This window comes from Oncorhynchus gorbuscha, linkage group LG04 (genome assembly GCF_021184085.1).
Source record: "Oncorhynchus gorbuscha isolate QuinsamMale2020 ecotype Even-year linkage group LG04, OgorEven_v1.0, whole genome shotgun sequence".
Lineage (NCBI taxonomy): Eukaryota > Metazoa > Chordata > Actinopteri > Salmoniformes > Salmonidae > Oncorhynchus > Oncorhynchus gorbuscha.
The window spans coordinates 55476174-55504008 of NC_060176.1; the positions used below are offsets into that span (position 1 = coordinate 55476174).

At 46.2% G+C, this 27835-nt stretch overlaps 1 protein-coding gene across 2 annotated transcripts in view; it reads right to left on the minus strand.

The window, feature by feature from the left end:
• Positions 1–27835, minus strand: part of LOC124034311 (transcription factor 7-like 1-B) — a 54551-nt gene that overhangs the window by 16024 nt on the left and 10692 nt on the right. For both annotated transcript variants that reach the window (XM_046347325.1, XM_046347324.1), the window contains exon 4: positions 10581–10664. In XM_046347325.1, the coding sequence (XP_046203281.1) occupies positions 10581–10664 (84 nt within the window). The remainder of the gene's footprint in view (positions 1–10580; positions 10665–27835) is intronic.

A 27835-nucleotide genomic window follows, 5' to 3' on the forward strand; every position in this document is an offset into this window, starting at 1 on the left:
TCTCTCACTCTCTCGCTCTCTCTTCTCTCTATCGTTCCGTTCCTGCTCCCAGCTGTTCCTATTCCCCTAATCATCATTTAGTCTTCCCACACCTGTTCCCGATCCTTTCCCCTGATTAGAGTCCCTATTTATTCCTTTGTGTTCCGTTCCTGTCCCGTCGGTTCCTTGTTTAGTATTCACCATGCTGTGATTGCGTTTCGCCCTGTCCTGTCGTGTTTTTGCTGTGATTGTGTATCGCCCTGTCCTGTCGTGTTTTTTGCCTTCATCAGATGCTGCGTGTGAGCAGGTGTCTCTGTCAACTACGGCCTGCGCCTACCCGAAGCGACCTGCAGTCTGTGGCCGCTTCTCCTGTTATTCCCCTCTACAGACTAGAGGATTTCTGTTATTCCCTGTTTGGACTTGAATAAACTCTGTTTCTGTTAAGTCGCTTTTGGGTCCTCTTTCACCGGCATGACAGAAGGAACCGACCAAGGAATGGACCCAGCGACTTCAGACGCTCGTTACACTGCCGTCGAGATCCAAGGAGCCATGCTCGGCAGACACGAGCAGGAATTGTCTGCTGCTCGCCATGCCGTGGAGAACCTGGCCGCTCAGGTTTCCGACCTCTCTGGACAGTTCCAGAGTCTACGTCTCGTGCCACCTGTTACTTCCTGGCCTGCCGAGCCTCCAGAACCTAGGGTTAATAACCCACCTTGCTACTCCGGGCAGCCCACTGAGTGCCGCTCCTTTCTCACGCAGTGTGAGATTGTGTTCTCTCTCCAACCCAACACATACTCTAGAGAGAGCTCGGGTTGCTTACGTCATTTCACTCCTTACTGGCCGGGCTCGAGAATGGGGCACAGCTATCTGGGAGGCAAGGGCTGATTGCTCTAACAAGTTCCAGAACTTTAAAGAGGAGATGATTCGGGTTTTTGACCGTTCAGTTTTTGGTGGGGAGGCTTCTAGGGCCCTGGCTTCCTTATGCCAAGGTGAACGGTCCATAACGGATTATTCTATTGAGTTTCGCACTCTTGCTGCCTCTAGTGAGTGGAACGAGCCGGCGCTGCTCGCTCGTTTTCTGGAGGGACTCCACGCAGTGGTTAAGGATGAGATTCTCTCCCGGGAGGTTCCTTCAGATGTGGACTCTTTGATTGCTCTCGCCATCCGCATAGAACGACGGGTAGATCTTCGTCACCGGGCTCGTGGAAGAGAGCTCGCATCAACGGTGTTTCCCTGCTCCGCATCGCAACCATCTCCCTCCTCTGGCTTTGAGACTGAGCCCATGCAGCTGGGAGGGATTCGCATCTCGACTAAGGAGAGGGAACGGAGGATCACCAACCGCCTGTGCCTCTATTGCGGAGTTGCTGGACATTTTGTTAATTCATGTCCAGTAAAAGCCAGAGCTCATCTGTAAGCGGAGGGCTACAGGTGAGCGCAACTACTCAAGTCTCTCCATCAAAGTCCTGTACTACTTTGTCGGTCCATCTACGCTGGACCGGTTCGGGTGCTACATGTAGTGCCTTGATAGACTCTGGGGCCGAGGGTTGTTTCATGGACGAAGCATGGGTTCGGAAACATGACATTCCTTTCAGAGAGTTAGAGAAGCCTACGCCCATGTTCGCCTTAGATGGTAGTCATCTTCCCAGTATCAGATTTGAGACACTACCTTTAACCCTCACAGTATCTGGTAACCACAGTGAGACTATTTCTTTTTTGATTTTCCGTTCACCGTTTACACCTGTTGTTTTGGGTCATCCCTGGCTAGTATGTCATAATCCTTCTATTAATTGGTCTAGTAATTCTATCCTATCCTGGAACGTTTCTTGTCATGTGAAGTGTTTAATGTCTGCCATCCCTCCCGTTTCTTCTGTTCCTACTTCTCAGGAGGAACCTGGCGATTTGACAGGAGTGCCGGAGGAATATCATGATCTGCGCACGGTCTTCAGTCGGTCCCGAGCCAACTCCCTTCCTCCTCACCGGTCGTATGATTGTAGTATTGATCTCCTTCCGGGGACCACTCCTCCTCGAGGTAGACTATACTCTCTGTCGGCTCCCGAACGTAAGGCTCTCGAGGATTATTTGTCTGTGTCTCTTGACGCCGGTACCATAGTGCCTTCTTCTTCTCCGGCCGGGGCGGGGTTCTTTTTTTGTTAAGAAGAAGGACGGTACTCTGCGCCCCCTGCGTGGATTATCGAGGGCTGAATGACATAACGGTTAAGAATCGTTATCCGCTTAGCCCTAGGCGAATGGCGACAGTGGTTGGAGGGGGCGACCGTTCCTTTTGTCGTTTGGACAGACCATAAGAACCTTGAGTACATCCGTTCTGCCAAACGACTTAATGCCCGTCAAGCTCGTTGGGCGTTGTTTTTCGCTCGTTTCGAGTTTGTGATTTCTTACCGTCCGGGTAGCAAGAACACCAAGCCTGATGCCTTATCCCGTCTGTTTAGTTCTTCTGTGGCTTCTACTGATCCCGAGGGGATTCTTCCTTATGGGCGTGTTGTCGGGTTAACAGTCTGGGGAATTGAAAGACAGGTTAAGCAAGCACTCACGCACACTGCGTCGCCGCGCGCTTGTCCTAGTAACCTCCTTTTCGTTCCTGTTTCCACTCGTCTGGCTGTTCTTCAGTGGGCTCACTCTGCCAAGTTAGCTGGTCATCCCGGTGTTCGAGGCACTCTTGCGTCTATTCGCCAGCGCTTTTGGTGGCCGACTCAGGAGCGTGACACGCGCCGTTTCGTGGCTGCTTGTTCGGACTGCGCGCAGACTAAGTCGGGTAACTCTCCTCCTGCCGGTCGTCTCAGACCGCTCCCCATTCCTTCTCGACCATGGTCTCACATTGCCTTAGACTTCATTACCGGTCTGCCTTTGTCTGCGGGGAAGACTGTGATTCTGACGGTTGTCGATAGGTTCTCTAAGGCGGCACATTTCATTCCCCTCGCTAAACTTCCTTCCGCTAAGGAGACGGCACAAATCATTATTGAGAATGTATTCAGAATTCATGGCCTCCCGTTAGACGCCGTTTCAGACAGAGGCCCGCAATTCACGTCACAGTTTTGGAGGGAGTTCTGTCGTTTGATTGGTGCGTCCGTCAGTCTCTCTTCCGGGTTTCATCCCCAGTCTAACGGTCAAGCAGAGAGGGCCAATCAGACGATTGGTCGCATACTACGCAGCCTTTCTTTCAGAAACCCTGCGTCTTGGGCAGAACAGCTCCCCTGGGCAGAATACGCTCACAATTCGCTTCCTTCGTCTGCTACCGGGTTATCTCCGTTTCAGAGTAGTCTGGGTTACCAGCCTCCTCTGTTCTCATCCCAGCTTGCCGAGTCCAGCGTTCCCTCCGCTCAAGCGTTTGTCCAACGTTGTGAGCGCACCTGGAGGAGGGTGAGGTCTGCACTTTGCCGTTACAGGCCACAGACGGTGAGAGCCGCCAATAAACGCAGGATTAAGAGTCCAAGGTATTGTTGCGGCCAGAGAGTGTGGCTTTCCACTCGCAACCTTCCTCTTACGACAGCTTCTCGTAAGTTGACTCCGCGGTTCATTGGTCCGTTCCGTGTCTCCCAGGTCGTCAATCCTGTCGCTGTGCGACTGCTTCTTCCGCGACATCTTCGTCGCGTCCATCCTGTCTTCCATGTCTCCTGTGTTAAGCCCTTTCTTCGCACCCCGTTCGTCTTCCCTCCCCCCCTCCCGTCCTTGTCGAGAGCGCACCTATTTACAAGGTACATAAGATCATGGACATGCGTTCTCGGGGACGGGGTCACCAATACTTAGTGGATTGGGAGGGTTACGGTCCTGAGGAGAGGAGTTGGGTTCCGTCTCGGGACGTGCTGGACCGTTCACTCATCGATGATTTCCTCCGTTGCCGCCAGGATTCCTCCTCGAGTGCGCCAGGAGGCGCTCGGTGAGTGGGGGGGTACTGTCATGTTTGTCATTTATTATCATGTCTTGTCCCTGTGCTCCCCATTCTATTCGTTTCCCTCTGCTGGTCTTATTTGGTTCTTTCCCTCTTTCTATCCCTCTCTCTCCCCTCCCTCTCTCACTCTCTCGCTCTCTCTTCTCTCTATCGTTCCGTTCCTGCTCCCAGCTGTTCCTATTCCCCTAATCATCATTTAGTCTTCCCACACCTGTTCCCGATCCTTTCCCCTGATTAGAGTCCCTATTTATTCCTTTGTGTTCCGTTCCTGTCCCGTCGGTTCCTTGTTTAGTATTCACCATGCTGTGATTGCGTTTCGCCCTGTCCTGTCGTGTTTTTGCTGTGATTGTGTATCGCCCTGTCCTGTCGTGTTTTTTTGCCTTCATCAGATGCTGCGTGTGAGCAGGTGTCTCTGTCAACTACGGCCTGCGCCTACCCGAAGCGACCTGCAGTCTGTGGCCGCTTCTCCTGTTATTCCCCTCTACAGACTAGAGGATTTCTGTTATTCCCTGTTTGGACTTGAATAAACTCTGTTTCTGTTAAGTCGCTTTTGGGTCCTCTTTCACCGGCATGACAATTTCCATGTTAAAATGTTATGGGATGCATTTTCTCTATTGTTTTTGATGGTAGGCCACTTGATAGGCCTACATTATGATCACATAGCCACAGTAGTCTACTTGGCCACTGTTATAACTGTAACTTAAAGCAAGTACAGCCTCAGTGTTCACAATAAACGCATCCCAGAAGTTGCACGGAATTTTTACAATGTTCCAAGTTTGCACTCAGCAGACCTGAAATTTGCTCAGTGCCCCCAACAATTGAGGGAACAAGTGCACTTTCTTGTTTATTAGTGGCTATGTACTTGGATATTAGGACCTGGTTCCTATCAGTGTGTGTCTATAAAAGCAGTGTTTCTGCAGAGCCATGGAAGGACTGCAGCCTTTCCATCAGTATTCAGTTCAGGCTTCCCAAAGCCTTTGATTTCATGATGGACTCTGGTTGTTCAATGCGTAATGCAACACTGGCAAATCTCAGAGGACACCCAGTCAAAGGTCTTTCAAACTATTTTGGACTGCGAGCTAGCAGAAAGTATCTTTGGCAAACCCAACCTGTACCATTCTCTGTCGTCTTTACAAAAACTTCTACTCAGTCTAATGTGCTGAAAAATGCACAGGCACTTCATGGAGAAGCCATCTTTGGAATGGAAATCCATGTCAATGCTGAGGTCTTACCACTTCAATTCAATTAACAAGCAACCAGGTGACTGCCATACTCCACTAAGTGAATTATGACATGCTGCTGACACACGGGGAACCAAGACAGCGCTCCTGTCATCATGATTGCGCTGTAATGGGGTATTGAAACACAGATAAAATAATTATTCTTACATATACCTTTGTCAAATTCAGAACAGGAGGCCATATTTGAGCTGAGAGTACTGATCATCTGATGACTGAACTGGGCAGATAGACACTGAAGTCAGGACTATAAGACCTCGTTAGGAAGTCACATTACTTCGTAAAACTTGCTTAACAGTGAGTCACTTGTTACCAATGACATGTCTAACATGTCATCAGTAGGAATGGTAGAATGACTTAAATGAGCGGAAGTGTGTGCTATTGACACAGCTTGATCACCACGGTGATGATTAGGCAGAGTTAGTCTAGTCTGAGGAGTGCGTTATTACTGCTGTGATCTGAGGAGGCAGAAGGCAGGCAGCTCTCTCCCTGTCCAGTCTAGTCCGGCTGGCATACCGCTACTGGTGACTGACAAGGCTGAGGCTGACACCCACAATGCATCACCTGGCCTTGCATCGCCTTTGATGTATAATACATGAATAGGCAGCTCTCTGAACACAGGGTGTGATATTGGGGCGGTGGGGTGGTATTCACAGACAAGCTTGTTCCCTTCTCCATATCCAGCCCCCCACCCCAACTCCAAACCCCACCCCCATACTACCAAAAGCAATACCAACTGAATGCTAAATAAACCTGTCGTCTCGTGAATAATTGAGGATCTCGGCCGGAGCAGGCTCTGATTAGCATACGGGCCTTATGGACCCAATCTGCACAGCAGCGACAGGACAGACAGCCTTCCCTGTTTCCGGGCTTCTCAAATGCACAGAAGGGTTTCATTTCTATTTCAGACTCCTCTCACTCCTGGTCCACTAACACAACGAGAGACCAGTTCCATCATTCATTACAATGCACATTGTCTGCTGCAGGCCAGGCACCGTGAGGGACAATTGGTGATCTGAGGCACCAGGGATATGATCATAACCAATGGCATCATCATCTCATCACTGCTGTAGTGCTGCAGCTAAATATTAAATCAGCAAAGACACTAAGGGGGAGAAGGGCTTTGAACAAACACATTTGAAAGCAGATAAGTCGTATCAATTAAGAGCCATATGTGCATGAACATTGGAAGATACTTGACGGTCATCCCCAGAAGTCCCACATAATCAATACCAAGCAAAAACTCGTCTCCACACCAGCCGTCATGAATATACAATTATAACATGTAATGAGTGCTTGCAGAAGAGAGCAGGAATACATAAAGATGCTGCTGTCCCCTGGCTCCCTCTCCTCAGGTCCCTCTGACTGGCTGGCCCTGGCCCCTGGGCAGTAATCCCTGGACCCCCACGGACCCCATCCGCTCCCCCTGCTCTCATTAGTGCAGTGCTGGGGCCCTGCAGGCCTGGGGAGCCTGCCTCCTGCTCCCCCTTTCTGCTGCTGGGGTAATGAGCACATAATCAGCCTGGCTCCCTGGCAGCAGCTCACCAGAGGGGCACGTGGGCATATGGCCATGGTGTGTGTGTGTGGGTGGGAGGTGGTGGATGGTGGGGGTAAGGGCACAGTGGGGTGTTTCAGTCTGAATGGGTATCAGAGGACGCTTCTGCTCACACATCTGATGACCTTGTCTCTCAGATCACCTGATTTTCTCTTGGCTACATCCTCTTCTGGTTAACATGACCACTCTAAAATACTCCATGGACCGAAGAGATTTAGCTGAAGGGCAAGAAAATATAAACGAGAAAGGAGACAGTGACTTGAAATGGGAACAAGCAAACTGTCCACTACAAAATTGAAAGTTAGGCAACTAAAATAAGTAAAATATTCTCCTTCAAAATCAACTAAATCCTTCACATCTGAATGTCAAAGTCCTGGTCCTCATTCACTATAAGTCTCTCGCTATCAACCTTCCTGGTTCAATGGACATTCAATAAAGATGAAGGTCGCACAAATATAGAAGGCCCGTCACAGAGAAACATTAGTAGGTTTATTTTATGCGAATCTTGAGTTCAGCCAAGGTAGGGCAGCATGGAACCAAGCCAAAGACCTCAGGTTCCTCGTCAAGTCTTCAATAGCCCCTTTCATTTCCTCCTAATTCAATTGCAATTACCCTGCCCCTTATTCACATTTTTTTGCTGCCCTAAAATACAGGCCCGTGCATTTCATAATGTCATATATTAAGTAAATAAAATAAAATCCATTGGCAGGAACAAAACAGGGCACAGCGAGCCCTGTGTCCCGCAGACAAACGAGCCATACTCACAGAGAGTCACTGACAGGTCAGCACTGACAGGTCAGCACTCTAATAAAATATATTTAATTGGCTTCCAATTGAGAGGGAAGTCAGCCACAGAGAAGCTCTGGATTCCCCAGGGCAAGGCCTGCACTGCTCCCACTGACAACAGCTTCCCATTGAGAGGGAAGTCAGCCACAGAGAAGCTCTGGATTCCCCAGGGCAAGGCCTGCACTGCTCCCACTGACAACAGCTTCCCATTGAGAGGGAAGTCAGCCACAGAGAAGCTCTGGATTCCCCAGGGCAAGGCCTGCACTGCTCCCACTGACAACAGCTTCCCATTGAGAGGGAAGTCAGCCACAGAGAAGCTCTGGATTCCCCAGGGCAAGGCCTGCACTGCTCCCACTGACAACAGCTTCCCATTGAGAGGGAAGTCAGCCACAGAGAAGCTCTGGATTCCCCAGGGCAAGGCCTGCACTGCTCCCACTGACAACAGCTTCCCATTGAGAGGGAAGTCAGCCACAGAGAAGCTCTGGATTCCCCAGGGCAAGGCCTGCACTGCTCCCACTGACAACAGCTTCCCATTGAGGGGGAAGTCAGCCACAGAGAAGCTCTGGATTCCCCAGGGCAAGGCCTGCACTGCTCCCACTGACAACAGCTTCCCATTGAGAGGGAAGTCAGCCACAGAGAAGCTCTGGATTCCCCAGGGCAAGGCCTGCACTGCTCCCACTGACAACAGCTTCCCATTGAGAGGGAAGTCAGCCACAGAGAAGCTCTGGATTCCCCAGGGCAAGGCCTGCACTGCTCCCACTGACAACAGCTTCCCATTGAGAGGGAAGTCAGCCACAGAGAAGCTCTGGATTCCCCAGGGCAAGGCCTGCACTGCTCCCACTGACAACAGCTTCGTATTGACGCCACTCAATGAAGACTTTGTCAAGTGCATCATTGTGTTTATGCAATCCGACAAACACACCAAACTAAACAGACCCGTCTAGCCGGAATCACTAAGGTCACAGGCTGAGTCACTGTGATTACTTAACCACAGTGTGGTAACCATGGGTGGCTCGCTGAGCACAACTACCAGATCACTTCCCTAACCCCAGATCACCCAGATATGAGGTACAATACTGGGAGCCGTTACTAGACACAGTGAGTGGCTGGATGGATGGTGTGGTGTACTCACTAGGTGTCCTGGGGTGGGGGGGCAGGGGTGGCTGGATGGATGGATGGATGGTGTTGTGTACTCACTAGGTGTCCTGGGGTGGGGGAGCGGGAGTGGCTGGATGGATGGTATGGTGTACTCACTAGGTGTCCTGGGGTGGGGGGCAGGGGTGGCTGGATGGATGGATGGATGGTGTTGTGTACTCACTAGGTGTCCTGGGGTGGGGGAGCGGGGGTGGCTGGATGGTGTACTCACCAGGTGTCCTGGGGTGGGGGAGCGGGGGTGGCTGTATGGTGTACTCATTAGGTGTCCTGAGGTGGGAGAGCGGGGGTGGCTGGATGGTGTACTCATTAGGTGTCCTGGGGTGGGAGAGCGGGGGTGGCTGGATGGTGTACTCATTAGGTGTCCTGGGGTGGGGGACCGGGGTGGCTGGATGGTGTACTCACTAGGTGTCCTGGGGTGGGGGAACGGGAGAGCGGGGGTGGCTGGATGGATGGTATGGTGTACTCACTAGGTGTCCTGGGGTGGGGGATCGGGGGAGCGGGGGTGGCTGGATGGATGGTATGGTGTACTCACTAGGTGTCCTGGGGTGGGGGAGCGGGGGTGGCTGGATGGATGGTATGGTGTACTCACTAGGTGTCCTGGGGTGGGGAGCGGGGGTGGCTGGATGGATGGTATGGTGTACTCACTAGGTGTCCTGGGGTGGGGGGCAGGGGTGGCTGGATGGATGGATGGATGGATGGTGTTGTGTACTCACTAGGTGTCCTGGGGTGGGGGAGCGGGGGTGGCTGGATGGTGTACTCACTAGGTGTCCTGGGGTGGGGGAACGGGGGAGCGGGGGTGGCTGGATGGATGGTATGGTGTACTCACTAGGTGTCCTGGGGTGGGGGAACGGGGGGGAGCGGGGGTGGCTGGATGGATGGTATGGTGTACTCACTAGGTGTCCTGGGGTGGGGGAGCGGGGGTGGCTGGATGGATGGTATGGTGTACTCACTAGGTGTCCTGGGGTGGGGGAGCGGGGGTGTCTGGATGGATGGTATGGTGTACTCACTAGGTGTCCTGGGGTGGGGGAGCGGGGGTGGCTGGATGGATGGATGGTATGGTGTACTCACTAGGTGTCCTGGGGTGGGGGGGCAGGGGTGGCTGGATGGATGGATGGATGGATGGATGGATGGTGTTGTGTACTCACTAGGTGTCCTGGGGTGGGGGAGCGGGGATGGCTGTATGGTGTACTCATTAGGTTTCCTGCGGTGGGGGAGCGGGGGTGGCTGGATGGATGTTGTGGTGATGGTGTACTCACGGGGGGTCCTGGGGTGGGGGAGCGGGGTGGCTGGATGGATGGTATGGTGTACTCACTAGGTGTCCTGGGGTGGGAGAGCGGGGGTGGCTGTATGGTGTACTCACTAGGTGTCCTGGGGTGGGGGAGCGGGGGTGGCTGTATGGTGTACTCACTAGGTGTCCTGGGGTGGGGGAGCGGGGGTGGCTGGATGGATGGTATGGTGTACTCACTAGGTGTCCTGGGGTGGGAGAGCGGGGGTGGCTGTATGGTGTACTCACTAGGTGTCCTGGGGTGGGGGAGCGGGGGTGGCTGGATGGATGGTATGGTGTACTCACTAGGTGTCCTGGGGTGGGGGGCGGGGGTGGCTGGATGGATGGTATGGTGTACTCACTAGGTGTCCTGGGGTGGGGGAGCGGGGGTGGCTGGATGGATGGTATGGTGTACTCACTAGGTGCCCTGGGGTGGGGGAGCGGGGGTGGCTGGATGGTATGGTGTACTCACTAGGTGTCCTGGGGTGGGGGAGCGGGGGTGGCTGGATGGATGGTATGGTGTACTCACTAGGTGTCCTGGGGTGGGGGAGCGGGGGTGGCTGGATGGATGGTATGGTGTACTCACTAGGTGTCCTGGGGTGGGGGAGCGGGGGTGGCTGGATGGATGGTATGGTGTACTCACTAGGTGTCCTGTTGTGGGGGAGCGGAGTGGCTGGATGGATGGTATGGTGTACTCACTAGGTGTCCTGGGGTGGGGGAGCGGGGGTCTTTGAGTCCGGCAGCTCCAGGAACATCCAGTAGAGGCCATTTCATCTGCAGGTACTGTGGGGTGAAGAATAGGTAACATGAAACACACATGTCTGGACACTGAAATAATACAGTAAGGACAAGCATATAAAAACATGTGGGGGGGGGGTGAAAAGAGTGAAAAGGAATGTATTTCTTACACAATGATACCAAATCTGCTTGGTGCATACTCAAATGTACCACTCACACAATTTTACACCACATGCTATTATCGAACTTGCTATAATGTGTTTAGACCAGTCCTTCTCAAATAGTGGGGCGCGCCCGTGTGACCCCCGGGGAACTTTTTTTTGCCGCAGGGAGTAGTTTTTTTTTTCACCGAACAAGAGCACACAGCACAGAGCAGGAGGTATGAAGTGCAGATAAACAAACCCTTCAGAGACACCATGGAAAAAATATTTAACAGGGATGAAAAGAAAGGTGGAGAGAGACGGAGATAATGAGACAAACGTAAGTCTCCCGAAAGCTAAGACGAGGAAATATGACGAAGCGTATGTAAGTGCTTGGCTTCACTGTGACTACGGTGGGGGACGAGGAAAGACCGGTATGTTTACTGTGTCTAAAAATGTTGGCAGCGGACAGCATGAAGCCAAATAAATTAAGGCGTCGCTTAAAGACATTACACCTCAATCACGCTGAATACTGCCAACAATCGTCCCGCTTTGTGAACGCTACTTCAGTAAACCAGCACTGTTAGCATCATATTAGGTGAGGTACCAAATTGCTCAGTGCAACAACCCCACTCCATAGCAGAGAAGCGGATACTGCCTGCAGCATTAGACATGGTCTCTGTCATGCTGGATGACGCAAGGGCTGCAAAAATAAAAGTATTTCCCTGAAAACAGTTCCCAATATGACTGGGTGAGAGATCCTTTCAATGCACCAGCTCCAACTAGTTTCAGCTCTGCAGAGGACCAGTTCATTGATATGATGTCTGACTCCACATTGAGACTGAGGTTCACATCACAGACACTGAGTGAATTCTGGCTGAGTGTAGAGAGGCAGTATCCACTCTTAGGGCAGAGGGCCATGGGCATTCTTCTTCCTTTTGCAACATCTTATCTTTGTGAGACTGGCTTCTCTGCTGTTGCTGCACTGAAGACCAAGTACAGGTCCCAGCTAAACATTGAGCAGGAGCTGAGAGTTGCAGTATCATGCTTCAAACCCCGCTTTGAAAAGCTGTGCTCTGCAAAACGTGCTCCTTGTAGCCTTTAATCCTGACTTCCTCATTTTGATTAAAAAATAAAATAAAATCAGCAAATTGTTTTATTCATTTTTGTTTTATAGGTCAAAGTGTTTCATATATTGTGCTCCTGAGTTAATGTTGCTGATCAATTTGAATGTATTATTTATTGATTATATTTCATTTAATTTATTTTTCAGTATCAAATACAATGGATACAATGTTATGCAGAGGTGTACTTATTACAATTTTATAGACAAATTATACTATTTACAGTCGCGCGGCGGAGAGTTGGGGGGCGCAAAATGTTTACTTCTTCCTAGGAGGGGGGGGGGGGGTAACAGAAAATAATTGAGAAGCACTGATGTAGACCAACTCGCTAATACTTGTTGAGACTGAACTGCATGAAATATGGTTGAGCTATTCCAGAGCAGATGTCATAAATGGTGTGAGAGCCAGCAGAAAGACAGAACTCTGACAGACACCTGTATGAGACGCACATGTTGTTGGAGTCAGACACTGGCTTTTGGCAGAGCGGGGGAGAGGGAAGTGAACACAGCAGACTGGAGGAGGACTGTGAAATCTCCGTTTGTCAGAGAAAAAAAAACAAGCGTCCAGCTGTGGGCGCCCATCGACTAGCGGGTGGGAAGGGACAGCTGGAAGGAAGCTCCATCAGAACGGGCGGGAAAGGCAGGGGTGGGGTCTCAACACTAAGCCTATGGCATCCTGGTGAATTGTTTTGGCCTTTTGACCCAAACCAAACTAATCCACTTTCCTTGTTAGCATTTTTCATCTTGTTATCATAGTCATTATTATATGGAGCAATAGTGTTTTCCTTTAATTTGGTGGGGGGGGGGGGCAGGACACTAATTGTTGTTTTATGGCAGCCCAGCCCATGCATCCTCGCTTTGGAACAGGATCATGTATACAGGAGTTGTTCTATCTCCTCCTGAAAGCAACACGTTTCAAATGTATTTTCCCTATCAGTCTTGGTGCTGTGTGGAGCTGGTGATCTGTTCCATGCAGAGCTCCACCATCTGCTTTGTGAATCTGTTTAAATACCGGATACAGCAGATTGTCATGCATGTGGATTTTCTCCATGGTATCCAACGACTTCAAATTCATTAAAAGGGTTTTCATTTCAGCTTATAATGCATTTGTGCGAGCACACATAGACATGTGGTATCAAAGTTCATCTGAATACCAACATGATTCCAACACCTCTGCATGTGGCATTAGTAATGTAACAGCATTGCTGTTTAGTAATGGATCCACTAGTTGCGAGAAGTTTAGCACATTACTCAGTAGTTTAATTTATGCTGAGTATGGCACTCCCCAAAATGGCTAGGTCAGAAGCAGGCTTTATAGAGAGAGAATGATGGTCCCTGTAACCAACCTCAGCCACCTATGCTTAGGCCTTATCAGTGGACCTTTGACTGTTTCACTGCACTGATCTAAAGGTTAAGACCATTTTAACAGCTCAGCTGTTTCAGGGGCTAGTGCACTTAAACATACGTGTGCCCACTCACTCTCACACACACACAAACACACACACACAAACACAAACACACACACATTTGACTCGTACCGTAATTGTGTCCTGCTGTTCAACTTCTCAAATCCACATCCCAGAATCAAACAAATGAAAGAGTATTTTGCATGGGAAAAGGCCATCTTGTACAATAAGACATGGCACGTTTCCTCATATTACATAAACCAAGGCTGTGGACTTTCATTAATAAATTATACTGTTGCACAAAGTGATGTATATATGGTGGGGAAAACTCACTGCACGCATGTGAAAGATGACAAAAGCCTATTCAAGGCTTAAAAGACTTATCAATCATCTGTGCAGGATTTGATTTTTAAAGCTTCATTCATCACTCCGAGTTTGTAGAGAGGAAGGAAACTTGGATGACTGCGGGTTAAAAATGGAAAAGACATTATAGCAGCAGGGGGAAAGGGAGAGAGGGGAAAAAAACATTCAGGAATGAGTTTGTCGGAGCAGGCAGAGGGTATTGTTTCCTGACAGCTGGGGTCCAATAGAGTACTGGGGGAGGAGGGAGGGGGACCCTTATTCCCATCTAAAAGGGGGGGGGGATTCGTGGAGTTGACATCAGCCCTTTTCATTTTCACCACACTGCTCAAGGCTGAATCGCAAGTTCCAACTAATGGGCCCAAGTCCATACAACTGTCAGAAGGCCCTTGCTTTTCGAGGCTGCTAGCTCCCCATTGAACATGTATTATGCGCTGTGCATACTGCCTAATGAATGCTGCTTTCTGGGGGGAAAAACAAAACAATACAGTTTTCACTGTCTAATCTATGTCATTCACGAGTCCCTCCACAAATGAAACAAGCCCTATTGTGAGCGTTTGGTCTACCCTGACCATGCCTACCCCCAGCTCCCCCACCCCCCGTTCCCTTATTTGACAGCTTCTGGCAGGACTGGGTAACATGCCCTAGGGCACTTTTATATTCAGAAGAGTCAGCCTCCTTTAAATAATTGCCACTGTACACGATGGAGCGGCTGGTTAGAGAAAGAAACCCTCAAACTACCATCTTCCACTACCCTCCCTACAAATGTCTACTCAACCTTACACACCCTACCTCACTGTAGTCAACTACACACAACTCACTCACTCACTAACAGGAGAGAGAGAGAACAGTCCAGTGGGCTGTGGTAGGGGAGACAAGGAGAGCAAGAGGGAGAAAAACAACTCAGGAATCAACTCAGGAGCCTAAGTTATTCAAATGCTTCTTATAAATATTTCCTGACACAGTCTTACACACACACACACACACACACACACACACACACACACACACACACACACACACACACACACACACACAAATACAGCACATTCAGAAAGTATTCAGACCGCTGAACTTTTTTCACATTTTGTTACGTTACAGCCTTATTTGAAAATGGATTCAAATTAAAAAATATCACATTTACATAAGTAGTTAGACCCCCTCCCCTGTACTTTGTTGAAGCACCTTTGCCAGTGATTACAGACTCGACTCTTCCTGGGTATGACGTTTCAAGCATGGCACAACTGTATTTGGGGAGTTTCTCCCATTCTCCTCTGCAGATCCTCTCAAGCTCTGTCACGCTGGATGGGGAGCGTTAATACACAGCTATTTTCAGGTCTCTCCAGAGATGTTCGATCCGGTTCAAGTCAGGGCTATGGCTGGGCCACTCAAGGACATTCAGAGACTTGTTCAGAAGCTGCGTTGTCTTGGCTGTGTGCTTAGAGTCATTATCATGTTGGAAGGTAAAACTTCGCCCCAGTCTGAGGTCCTGAGTACTCCATTGCTCCATTAATCTTTGCCTCGATCCGGACTAGTCTCCCAGTCCCTGCCGCTGAAAAACATCCCCACAGCATGATGCTGCCACCACCATAGGGATGGTGCCAGGTTTCCTCCAGACGTGACACTTGACATTCAGGCCAAAGAGTTCAATCTTGGTCAGACCAGAGAATCTTGTTTATCATGGTCTGAGAGTCTCCAAGCGAGCCGTCATGTGCCTTTTACTGAGGAGTGGCTTCCGTCTGACCACTCACCATAAAGGCCTGATTGGTGGAGTACCGCAGAGATGTTTGTCCTTCTGGAAAGTTTTCCCATCTCCACAGAGGAACTCTGGAGCTCTCATCGGGTTCTTGGTCACCTCCTTGACCAAGGCCCTTCTCCCCCGGTTGCTTGGATTGGACGGGCAGCCAGCTTAGGAAAAGTCTCGGTGGTTCCAAACTGCTTCCATTTAAAAATGACAGAGGCTGCGGACATTGCTGCAGACATTTTTTGGTACCCTTCCCCAGATCTGGACCTCAACACAAGTCTGTCTCTGAGTTCTAAGGACAATTCCTTCGACCTCATGTGTTTTATTTGTATTTATTTTTTGCTCTGACTTGCACTGTCAACTGTGGGACCTTACATGGACATGTGTGTGCCTTTCCAAATCATGTCCAATCATTTGAATGTACCACAGGTGGACTACAATCAAGTTGTAGAAACATCTAGGATGATCAATGGGAACAGGATGCACCGGAGCTCAATTTCGAGTCTCATAGCAAAGGGTCTGAATACATATGTAAATAAAGTATTTCCGTACATTTGTATTTGTTGCAAACATGTCTAAAAACCTGCTTTCGCTTTGTCATTTTGAAGTATTGTGTGTAGATTGTGTGTAATGTAATCAATTTTAGAATAAGGCTGTAACGTAACAAAATGTGGAAAGGGGAAAGGGGTCTGAATACTTTCCAAATGAGCTGTATATTGGCAAAAGATCAGTGTTCCTCATGAAGAACTTTACTTTACTCTATAAGTACGGGGAGGAAGCTTCAAATCCAAATGGGAATGACATGTTCTCTCTGCAAAATAACAGAACATTTAGGCCAGAGGTTGCTAAAATGTGTTTCATTTAGAAAATTGGTTCTCCAAGTATTCCCATGAGAGAAAATAAAAAAGAGACAAGTGATCATGTCTCAATGTAATCTAGTTATGAAATTATTCTAATGTTCAAAACAAACGATTTTTGGACTAAGACGTGGTCAATTTGCAGTGAACAAATTATTAGAATTATGTTCCTGCCCCCCTGACCATCCACTCCGGAAAAAAATCAGCCCGCGGCTGAATCTAGTCCCCCCTCCCCCCCCCCCCAATCAATCAAAATCAAATCCAAATGGTGTTATTGACTAGAACACAGAAACCTGGTTAGGAGACTTCATTAAATCCTTCCCAAATAAAAAAGGTACTTAAAACCCAGAAAGGATGGCACGGTAAATAGGAAGATACTATTGAAAAGGAGGTTCCCATGGCTGCAGTCTTATTGAATAGTCTGTAATAGATTGAAAACACTGCTAAACTAAAATCAGCAATTACATTTTACAGTAAACTTCAGGCAGTCCTGTAATGCTTGACAGATGTCCTTAATTTCATTAGAAACCATTTGAGCAGGCCTATGTTTGGCCTCCATCGAGACGCTGGTTTCACTGTAGAGACTGCTCTAGAGAAGAGTGTCAGTTAAAAAGCTGTGAGAGCTGTGCAAATAGTCAACTTCTGCAAATATCTGATCCATTTCCATGCCTCTCTGTCTTCCAGCCTCCAGAACTCAAAATAGACATCAGTAGAATACTGTGCTACATGTCAGGGACCCAGATGCAACAAAGGTGGCAAAGTCGCCACAGAAAATTTCCAAAAAGCCAAGATTAACTCTTTGGTTTTTCGAACAGAGAGAATACAGCATATGCTCTGGGGCATGCGGACTGCCAGAGTTGGGTTCTAATTGTTCAATGTCTCTCACAGAGCAGGGAGGGGAACATGGCCAAGTGTCTTTGTCATCTCTGAAGTGTGTGGTGCCATACTGCTGGCCAGGCAACATCAGAGCATGGAGGAGAGGAGAGGCAGATGTCTGGACATTTGTTGTCAAAGTAAATCAGACACTGCCAGAGAGAGAAATAAACAGGCCAAACTTTTCCACCAACTATCTGCAGACTTTGGAGTGTTTTAAAAAGTGTTATCAATCTGATGTCAATGGCATCCTCAGAGTCTTCTGTTCTAGTCAAACAAAACTACAAAAATGTGTCTTTGGAGTGTCTACAATGTCTATTTTAAAGAGCAATCTTGTCTAAAAACCCTATTGTAGACCCATTTTTTATGGTTACAAATTACTAACCAAATGACTTTAAAATGTTAATACACTGTTCTAAGATTCCAATGGCAACAGATTAATTGACAGTGACACTCCAGCTCAGACCTGCCCTAAAGCTGCCTTGTGCTGTGGCATCAAGCCCCCCTCCCACCCCTCTCCTCTCCAAACAGCAGGGCCAGAGAAATGCTTCCAGGGATTGCTCCAGTAGATAATGTCAATCACCTACTGTGTGGAGAGCCCCTCCCTATGGTTTTCTTTTGCCCTCCAACAGAAAACAAATGGGCCACACAGCTTGCTGTTAGAGTGAGGTGTTAATGATCCTCTACCCATATGAATAGCAGCTCCACACATTTGCCTTGTCAACCTTACACCATAGTCCCCCCGTTTTTCTCCGCTCAAATCACCTGCTTAATGCGAGCCATTGACACTTCCACTTGATTTATGCATGACTTTACAATTATAAGCTTGCAGAGCAAAGACAATTGCTGTAAGTAGTCCCACCTTGTCAGAGTTTGAATTAAGAACCATTGTTTGCAGACATTGCGGGTAATTACATAGACATAGGCAAAGTCCAGCCCTCATTGTGCTAATTAGTGGTTAATTGATGGGGAAACGACAAGCAGTTCCGCTGGTCAGCTTGGCTGCTACTGGGCACGGAAATAATTGTTAGTGGGTCGTTCCACCTCATAAAGCACAAAGAGGACCCATCATCTCAGATTGTTCTGTAATTGTTTCATTATTTTGTTGAAATATAATTTGATCTGAGAGGCTAATTTATTGCACCCAAATTGTCCATTTAAATGTATAGGATTCATTTAATATGAATTAAATATAGTACCTAACATCTGATTTGGACTAAACCTTTTTCTAACAATGAGTTAGACATGAGGAATCCAAAGGAAGGAACAAAAGCCACCCATGGACCCTCCGCAGTTCTGAGTTCTCTATGTCTCACATGTAGTATGGTGATGTTTATTTCCCCTGTTCAGAGAATTAGTCATTTAACTTAGGTTTATGTCCCATCTTACATCCTGATATTACCAGGTTCTGGCCACTAGATGGTGCTGTTCTAGGTCTTTTTCAAAGAACCCCCACACCTCAATGTTAAAGGGATAGTTCACCCAAATTCCAAAAAGACATTGGTTTCCATACCATGTACACATCCTATGGACAAGGTATGACAGAAACCCATGCGTTGGTTTTGTTGCCCATTGTTTCAAATTCAATTAAGGTAAATTGTACCTAAATTACCATTTTCACGATTCATGTCCAAATCACCCTGAAGTATCTAAAAATGTATTGTGTAACTCAAGAATTTTACTTGGTAAATTTGGAAACGGAGCGCGATTTGGAAACGGAGCGCGCAAATGCCAATATAGGTACCATTGATTTTTGTGCCACAAATGCTAAAGTATTAGCATTTGATACAAAGGCCAGTTAAACAAAACCAAAGCATGGGTTGCTGTCATACCTTGTCCATAGACTGCACATAGAAACCAATATGTCATTTTAGAATTTGGGTGAAATATCCCTTTAACATTTGGACCAAACACTGGGGTGTGGGGGGATTAGAAAATGTTATAAAAATCACCTGGAACAAAACCATCTAGTGGTCAGAACCTGGTAACATCAGGATGAAGGATGGGACATAAACCTAATAACTTAAATGAGTAATTATCTGAACAGGGGGAAAAAACGAAATACATTACATAGGATAAATAAATAATACTCAGAGACGCATCTACACTGAACAAAAATATAAACGCAATTTGTAAAGTGTTGGTTCCATGTCATACGCACAAAATGCTTATTCCTCTCACAAATTTGTTTACATCCCTGATAGTCAGCATTTCTTCTTTGCCAAGATAATCCATCCACCTGACAGATGTGGCATATCAAGAAGCTGATTAAACAGCATGATCATTACACAGGTGCACCTTGTACACAGGTGCAAAATAAAAGGCCACTAAAATGTGCAGTTGTCACACAACACAATGCCACAGATCATATCTCAAATTGAGGGAGCAATTGGTATGCTGACGGCAGGAATGTCCACCAGCGCTATTGGCAGAGAATAGAATATTCTGAAACAAAGCTGAAAATGTCCCAGTGCATACTCACCAGACATGTCACCCATTGAGCATGTTTGGAATGCTCTGGGTTGACATGTACGACAGCGTGTTCCAGTTCCCGCAAATATCCAGCAATTTCACACAGCCATTGAAGAGGAGTTGGACAACATTCCACAGCCAGATCAACTCTATGTGAAGGAGATGATTTGCATTGCATGGTCACACCAGATACTGACTGGTTTTCTGATCAATACCCCTACCTTTTTTTTTAAGTATCTGTGACCAACATATGCATGTCTTTTTTCCCCAGTCATGAAATCCATAGATTAGGGCCTAATGCATTTACTTAAATTGACTAATTTCCTTATATATAACTTATATGTAACTCAATACAATTGTTCATGTTGCGTTTAGATTTCTGTTCAGTAAACATACTACTTGTCAAACATTGTTAGAGATAAAATTATACTTCAACAAAATAATGTTGCGGGAATGCTAATATCTGTTTCTACCTACAGAAATTATTTCAGAACAATCGGAGATGGTGGGTGTCATGGCTTGCTGAAATAACATGGAACCCTAGCCCATTATCCAGTCTGACTCTCTGCAGTAAAGTGGATTACCTTAGGAGGAAGTTGTCAATGAAAAAAATCCTGAGGAAAACTAAGGAACTTACAAGGAGAAATAAAACATGAAGTATGAAATATTATGGTGCGTAGATAATTGATGGAAATAACAATTATTTACTATGAATATATCCACACACTGTATTTATCATGTCATACCTAAACATAGATATACACTGGCCACCTTTATAGGGTTGTCAGTAAATAACAAGATGCTCTTCACATTAAAGACAAATATTGCCTTAAACAGTTATATTCTTAAACTAAACAATGTAGTGTTTACATTTATCTTGATGTCTCCTACAAATGTATGAACTACTCCAAGGCAATACAAAGAGACATTATCAAATCACTTTCAATGTCCTTATCAGTGTTGGTACCATAATCCCCCCCGAAAAACTGTGTTCCAAATGCACATGCCATGAAATGGATACAATACCAACTACGCCATTTTGAATATGAGTACATCAAAAACTCTAGATGTGTGTGGTAGGATATGTGAATAACAGAATGATATTGCTCAATGCCCCCCAGCCCAGAGCAAACATCCAGTTTATGTGTGGGGCTAACCCCGAGAAGGTCGCTGTTACCAGCAGTGTCACTAGCATCCTGCTAATGGCTAGCACATTTGAAGTATCCATTAGTAAGTAGAGGAGTGAAGTTAAGTGACTGTGACAGGGGCACTCCCTCCGCTCGTTGGGCCTCTATTGTGACCCGGTTGGTCGCCCTGCTCTCTTATTCACAGCCGAGGAAAATGGGTCAAAGGTCAGCCATCCAGAGTGCACTGGTTTCTATGGCAACATGGCCTATGAAGGCCAGGCTCATTTGCCTCTTAACATGCTCTTGTACACAAAATAACTATTAGTGCAAAGAGGGAGAGAGGAGAGTGGAGAGTGAAGAGGGAAGGCAGGCTGAGGGAGGTCTTAAAAACACAGTGGAGGGGCTTTTCGAAGATTCCCCAACAGACTGTGCCAAAGAGTCCCAGACAAATCCAACATAACATCCATCGATGCTTTCTCACAACTATCAGTCTTAATCCAATACAGAGCTGACATCATTGCCACAGTCGTCTACAAGCTACAAAGTAGAGGTTTAAGACACAGACAAATAACTTGCTAATTCATCCACACTTTTGGTATTGGTTTGATACTCAACAGGGAAAATACTTCTAAATATTTCACAAACATACCAGAGATTCAATTTCATTGAACTCAATGAGCTTTCGTGTCATATGACTAGCTCATGCATATTTGGGAAAATGCCAAACTGGTCTTCAAGCCCGGAGTTATTTAGGCTGCAAACATTAGGTTTTGTTTGTAAAGTCCCACTAATGAATTTGGACTTCAGTCTCAATACACAATCTCTTTTTACATGAACATGAAGTGCAAGCCCAAGTTATGTGTTGGATTTTGATTACTCTTATTTTGGCCTTTCTGAATAGTGCCTTGGGGATTTTACTAGAGAGGAAAATACTGTGGCTTTAGTGAGACTATGCATTTTTACAGCTCACGCAGTTATTTCAGGGTTAATTTTGGGGGTTTTGATGTGATCCTGAATTATTGCTTCCTGTAGCCAGAGCTTAAAGTGTGTTGCTACGGCAGCAGAGTGAATGCCTTTTTTAAAGGAAGCACAGTATAGTTTTTATTCTATTTAATTGACTTTAAGGCAATTTCAATAAGATGTGGTTAAGGAAAATAAGCACTTTGTGAGGCCTTGTTGGGGCGGAAGTTTGGAATAAGTGAGCAATTGTATTACAGAACACAACAACAGGCAGGTCAAATAAAACTGAATGTATAATTAGAGCCACAAGAAAAGAATCATGCGTCTGACATGAGAGGACAGGAGGCTGCCATGCTGTTGTAGTCAGTTATGTGGTTTTCCATACCTGGGGTATCTGGTTTCAATTGTGATAGGCTTCTCTGTTAAGCCTAGTGTTAATGCAGTCCAATATCAAACCATGCTACACCAATAACGAAGAAGACGTCGTCTGTCTTTCGCATAATTTCTACTGGCATGGTTTGTCCAGTTGTGCAGGAACACAACATTTTATTGTTTGGGGAGCAGCCTACTTTCATTGAAATGCACGGCCGTAAACCTCTGTGTAATTAACTCCAGAACATGTGGTGGTTAACAGTGATTGGCTGGATGTTTACTGTAAAGCGCAACAGAGAAATCAAATGAACTCTATGTGCATGTATGTGTGTATGTGCGTGTGTATGTGCGTGTGTATGTGCGTGTGTATGTATGTATGTGTGTATGTGCGTGTGTGCATGTGTATGTGTGTATGTGCGTGTGTGCATGTGTATGTGTGTATGTGCGTGTGTATGTGCGTGTGAATGTGTGTGTGTGTGTATGTGTGCGTGTGTATGTGTGTATGTGTGTATGTGCGTGTGTATGTGTGCATGTGCGTGTGTATGTGCGTGTGTATGTGTGCATGTGCGTGTGTATGTGTGTGTGTATGTGTGTATGTGCGTGTGTATGTGTGTGTGTATATGTGTGTGTGTGTATGTGTGTATGTGTGTATGTGTGTGTGTATGTGCGTGTGTATGTGTGTGTGTATGTGTGTATGTGTGAGTGTATGTGCGTGTGTATGTGTGTGTGTGTGTGAGTGTGAGTGTATGTGCGTGTGTATGTGTGTATGTGTGTGTGTGTGTGTGTGTGTATGTGTGTATGTGTGAGTGTATGTGTGAGTGTGTGTGTGTGTGTATGTGTGTATGTGTGTGTGTGTATGTGTGTGTGTATGTGTATGTGTGTATGTGTGTATGTGTGTGTGTGTGTATGTGTGTGTGTATGTGTGTATGTGCGTGTGTATGTGTGTGTGTGTGTGTGTGTGTGTATGTGTGTAGGTGCGTGTGTATGTGTGTATGTGTGTGTGTATGTGTGTATGTGTGTGTGTGTATGTGTGTGTGTATGTGTGTGTGTATATGGGAGTGCGTGTGCGAGGGACGGAAACAAAAGTGCAACATCTAAACAAATGGCACATCATTGAAACCTGCATTTTTGCAAAACACAGACTAAAAGGGACAGCATGGGTTACCAATATAATGGGGAGTGTGGTGCCTGCCAAGCTGATTAAGACGCAATAATAAGTCCACCATACACCCTCTCACAACAGGGAAAATACCACTACACAGTAATCACTTCTAAACTGAGGGAGAAACATAGAAATACACTTTTTACAGAAAATGTAGATAAATATTTACACCTCAGAGTAAATTTGATCTTAAAAAGTCTGCCAACTTTTCTATAAGTGCTTTCTGACAGAGCAAACCTGGCCGATTATGTCTAGTCTTTTAAAACTTCCTCAGAGCAGCGGACAGAGGTAGGAGACCACGAAGCATCTTTTAGAAAAAGCACGTTTGAAAAAGTTGGGTCAGTTAGTGGGGTGCTGGGGAGAAGGGGAGAGAGAAAAAGGGCCTAAATTAAACACATTTGTTTCTGCTCTCACATACCACAAGTCTTATGAAAACAGAGGGATGATTGTGTTCCCTCTGCAGCCACCCCCCAATGCCACCCAGCATCCTCCACCAGCTCCACCCTCCCCACCACACACACACACACACACACACACACACACACACACACACACAGCTGCCTGCAGATGCCTCCAGTGTTTGCACTGCAAGCAGGCCCAAATCTCAGGGTCTGAAGTCTCAGCCCTGCCTCGTCTCAGTTTTACTGCCTGACATCCCTCTCACCCCACTGCTAACTTTCTCTCTCTCACACACACACACACACACACACACACACACACACACACACACACACACACACACACACACACACACACACACACACACACACACACACACACACACACACACACACACACACACACACACACACCGGGTATGTATGCCTGAACACTATGTTCCTCTTGCGGTACTTCAGTCCATACATTCAAGTCACATTGTTCAAGTTCAAGTTTAATATGGCAGCATTTTGGACATCGTATTCATGTAAATATTATTAATCAAACAAAGTTAGACTGTGTTGCTGACTCACCTTTCAAGACGAAAATGTTAAAATGGGCCAAACAACGGTTACCATATAAAATCATTCAAATGTTCACTAGTACAAATGTAAATAAAATGACACTTTCTTAAGAAACTCCATTTAAACCCAGAGCAAGCATCCAGCACATACTCCTGCTTGCCAGTTCCCTAATTCCAGAAACATCCGCCTTTAGGAGGAACACAGAGCAAAACGAGCCTGGGTCATAAGGTCATTAAACCTCTTCGAGGATCACCAAGTCACCTGACAGCTAAACAATGGAGTAGTAAACATGTGCAGGGGAATCTTCACCTTCCTAAGCACACATTAACCTCTCAGTCCCTGTCAATACTTAGGAAAAACCTCTTGAACAAATCATTTTGAGAGGGTTTGGAGGAAAAGGCAGGCGGATGAAATTCAGTGATCTTAAAGAAATAAAATCTTTACAGATAATAAATGCCATGTCAAATGAAATAAAATGATCTGTATCTGAGAGGAATGACAGGAAGTCCCAAAGGCACAATGTTAGCCAGTAGTCTTGATGAATGGCAATGATATCATGGAGGCTTTTATCATGGAGAATGGAGGGCCACTAAATGCCAATGGAAAGATATTGAAATCTATAAAGATGCTGTAACTACACCAACATCAACTAAAGGCTGACCTTGCCATTTTGCAAGAATATTCCAGTCGCTGCATATTACTATAATTCAGATCGGTATACATTCTTATGAGAAGGGCAAGGTGATTATGTTCAGGGGCTGCATATTACTATAATTCAGATCGGTATACATTCTTATGAGAAGGGAAAGGTGATTATGTTCAGGGGCTGCATATTACTATAATTCTGATCGGTATACATTCTTATGAGAGGGGCAAGGTGATTATGTTCAGGGGCTGCATATTACTATAATTCTGATCGGTATACATTCTTATGAGAGGGGCAAGGTGGTTATGTTCAGGGGCTGCATATTACTATAATTCAGATCGGTATACATTCTTATGAGAGGGGCAAGGTGATTATGTTCAGGGGCTGCAGCAAATATCAGATTCCCAGGCAGGAACAGGGCAGTGTACCAATTACACTGAGAGTGTAGGGGAATGTAGAGCCAAGACCACGCAGCCACAGACCTGAACACGGACCACTCTCCACAATCACCACTGGCCATAGCAATACCGCACATGCTGTTTAGCTCACGTAGTAGTTTTGTTGATGGAGAGTGGAAGAAAATATATTTATTTCCAGATATATTCTTTCCAAAAAAACTAAACCTATCCTACTTTACAGTGTATCAAACTTCTTCCAAATCCAAAGTGCTCACTCCTGCAAAAAAAAATGGAGATGACCCAAGCACTGTAAGCTGTGTCTCAGAGTGAGACAGAGACAGAAAGAGAGAGGGGGGAAGCTGATGGAGGAAAGAAGGGGAGGGTGGAGAGAAGGGAGAGGGGAGCTTGTGCACAATTACAGTAGGGATTTATGGCCTGAGAAACAATTTATAAATCACATCGCCTGAGATAATGTGATCCAGATTGCTCTCCATGCAGCTGCAATTTTGGTCTGCGTGAAACTGCATAATAAACCTGACTGGAGGACATTTTGGGGTTGGGGGAGGTGGGACGGAAAGAGGCTGGAGTTGTTGGTGGGGGCTGACGAGAGAGGTCTTTGGCTCACAAACTTTGGAGGTGTTATGGACAAAAAGGCTGAGAGTCTTTTATATGTGTGGTGTGAAATTTTGCTGAGGTGCAAAACAAGATTGTTGATCTTGAGAAGGAGAGTCCTTGCGTAAACCTCACAATATGACTTTTCACATGCAAATAATAAGTCAGACGTTTATGAAAAGCTCAATCAATCTAAATGCCATTATGTATGGAGGTGAAGGGTAATTATTGAGGGAGAACCACAAAGTAGGCCTCCAGCAAAAATACCAGTAACAGTTATACAATGGCACTAGGCTAGCCTGCAATAAGACATCATATCCATATCTCAAGTTCTAAGCCAATGTCATTACATCCATGTGAAAGTATTTAACCACCATAATCACATCAATGGATTAGAGTGAACCCAAACATTTATTTGAGATAAATCATTGTGATATAATTGTTTTTTAAAAACAATAGAGTGGCCTTTTCCCTCTCTTTTCACAGCTTAGAGCTGGTCCGAAAAAGGGAACGGATGTGCTCGGTGGGGTTTGGTGCCCACTCAGCCAAGTGGCCCTGAACCTTGACCTCTCACCCTTCACCTTTGGGGGGCAAACAAAGCTCTGAGTGACATCTGAAACAGGAGACCCTATGGGGAGAGAGTGTCTGGACAGGGCTGAACTGACCCATTAACACTGCTGATAAGATTGTGCCTTTTTCTTCTTATGAGCATCTTAAACCATGGGGTAGCAAGCACACTGCTCAATCAAAATAACGAAGAAAACAACTCATTTGAGGTCAAAGTCTTCATCTCATTTAATCTAATTTATTTGCCAACACCTCCGTATTATCCGAGAGCAAACAAAACTGTTCCCTAATGAACAACTTCACCCGCCTGACACCAAGCAAAGCTGTGGTTACCAACAACAAGCGAGAGAGAGGTTCCATGGAGCTAGTTATACATGTTTAACGAGGGGCTTTGCTAAGCCAAAACTAATATGAGTTATAGCAAAGAAGGAGAAAAGAAATGGAATAACATGGCAAAACACATCATCGGAAAAATAGATGAAACAAACCAATAATAACCAGTCTGTTTATAAGGAATTCACTGAGGCATATGCACTGCTCTTCCAAAGATTCAACACAATAGCTCACGTAAATAGCCTCCAAGCAGTAGCATGTTGTAAACAAAAACACTGGAGAGTGTTGATAGAAAATGTGGCATATAGAAGTGAATGTAAGCCTTGGTCTCCAGAAAGCTTAAAGCCACTGTAGTATTTAAATCAGGCAAGGAGAGAGGAACATTGGGCGAAGGCAGCATTCTGTAGCTCAGCTGTGAGGCTCGAAGTAGTTGCCCTGGAGTCTTTGTCCTGCTTTTTAGGGCAAGTCTGAGGTAGTCAAAGACCCTATTCATGACCAGCGCTCTCGCTGCCAACACACCCATACAGCCCCAGTCAACTCAGCCCACAGCTATAGATCCTTCCCATTTCACACGAGAATCAGACCTGCCCCCCAAAGCCTGCTTCAGGGATTTCCAATAGCAGGCCTTTCCAGCCCATGTACAAATCAAACAAAAGGACTCCTTGGCTTACTCCATGTCATATAGGCTTGATTAGAGATTTTTTAATGTAGCTAACTGGTCTAACTATGCAGCAAAAAAGTAATTCACGTTTATAAGGATTTTGTATCAAACCATGTAAATGGATGAGAAATTATACCAATGGAAGGTGTGGAGGAGTTGGCATTTAATCATTCCAACTCGCCATATTGCAACTGCACTTATAAAGACCCCTCTCTTAAACATGTTTAATTCTGGACATTTTTCCAGAATAAATTTGAAGTCTTATCTTTTATTATACTATTGATCATGCTAGTGGACAACTGTTTCAAAGTTTTGAAAACATCTTTAAGCCAAATAAGGACAAGCGTCAAATCAACAAATCACAAGGACAATCTAAAGAATCAAAAACACAGAGAATCTCACTTCCGCTAGGTACTTATCACAGTAGGGGGCCATTTCTAC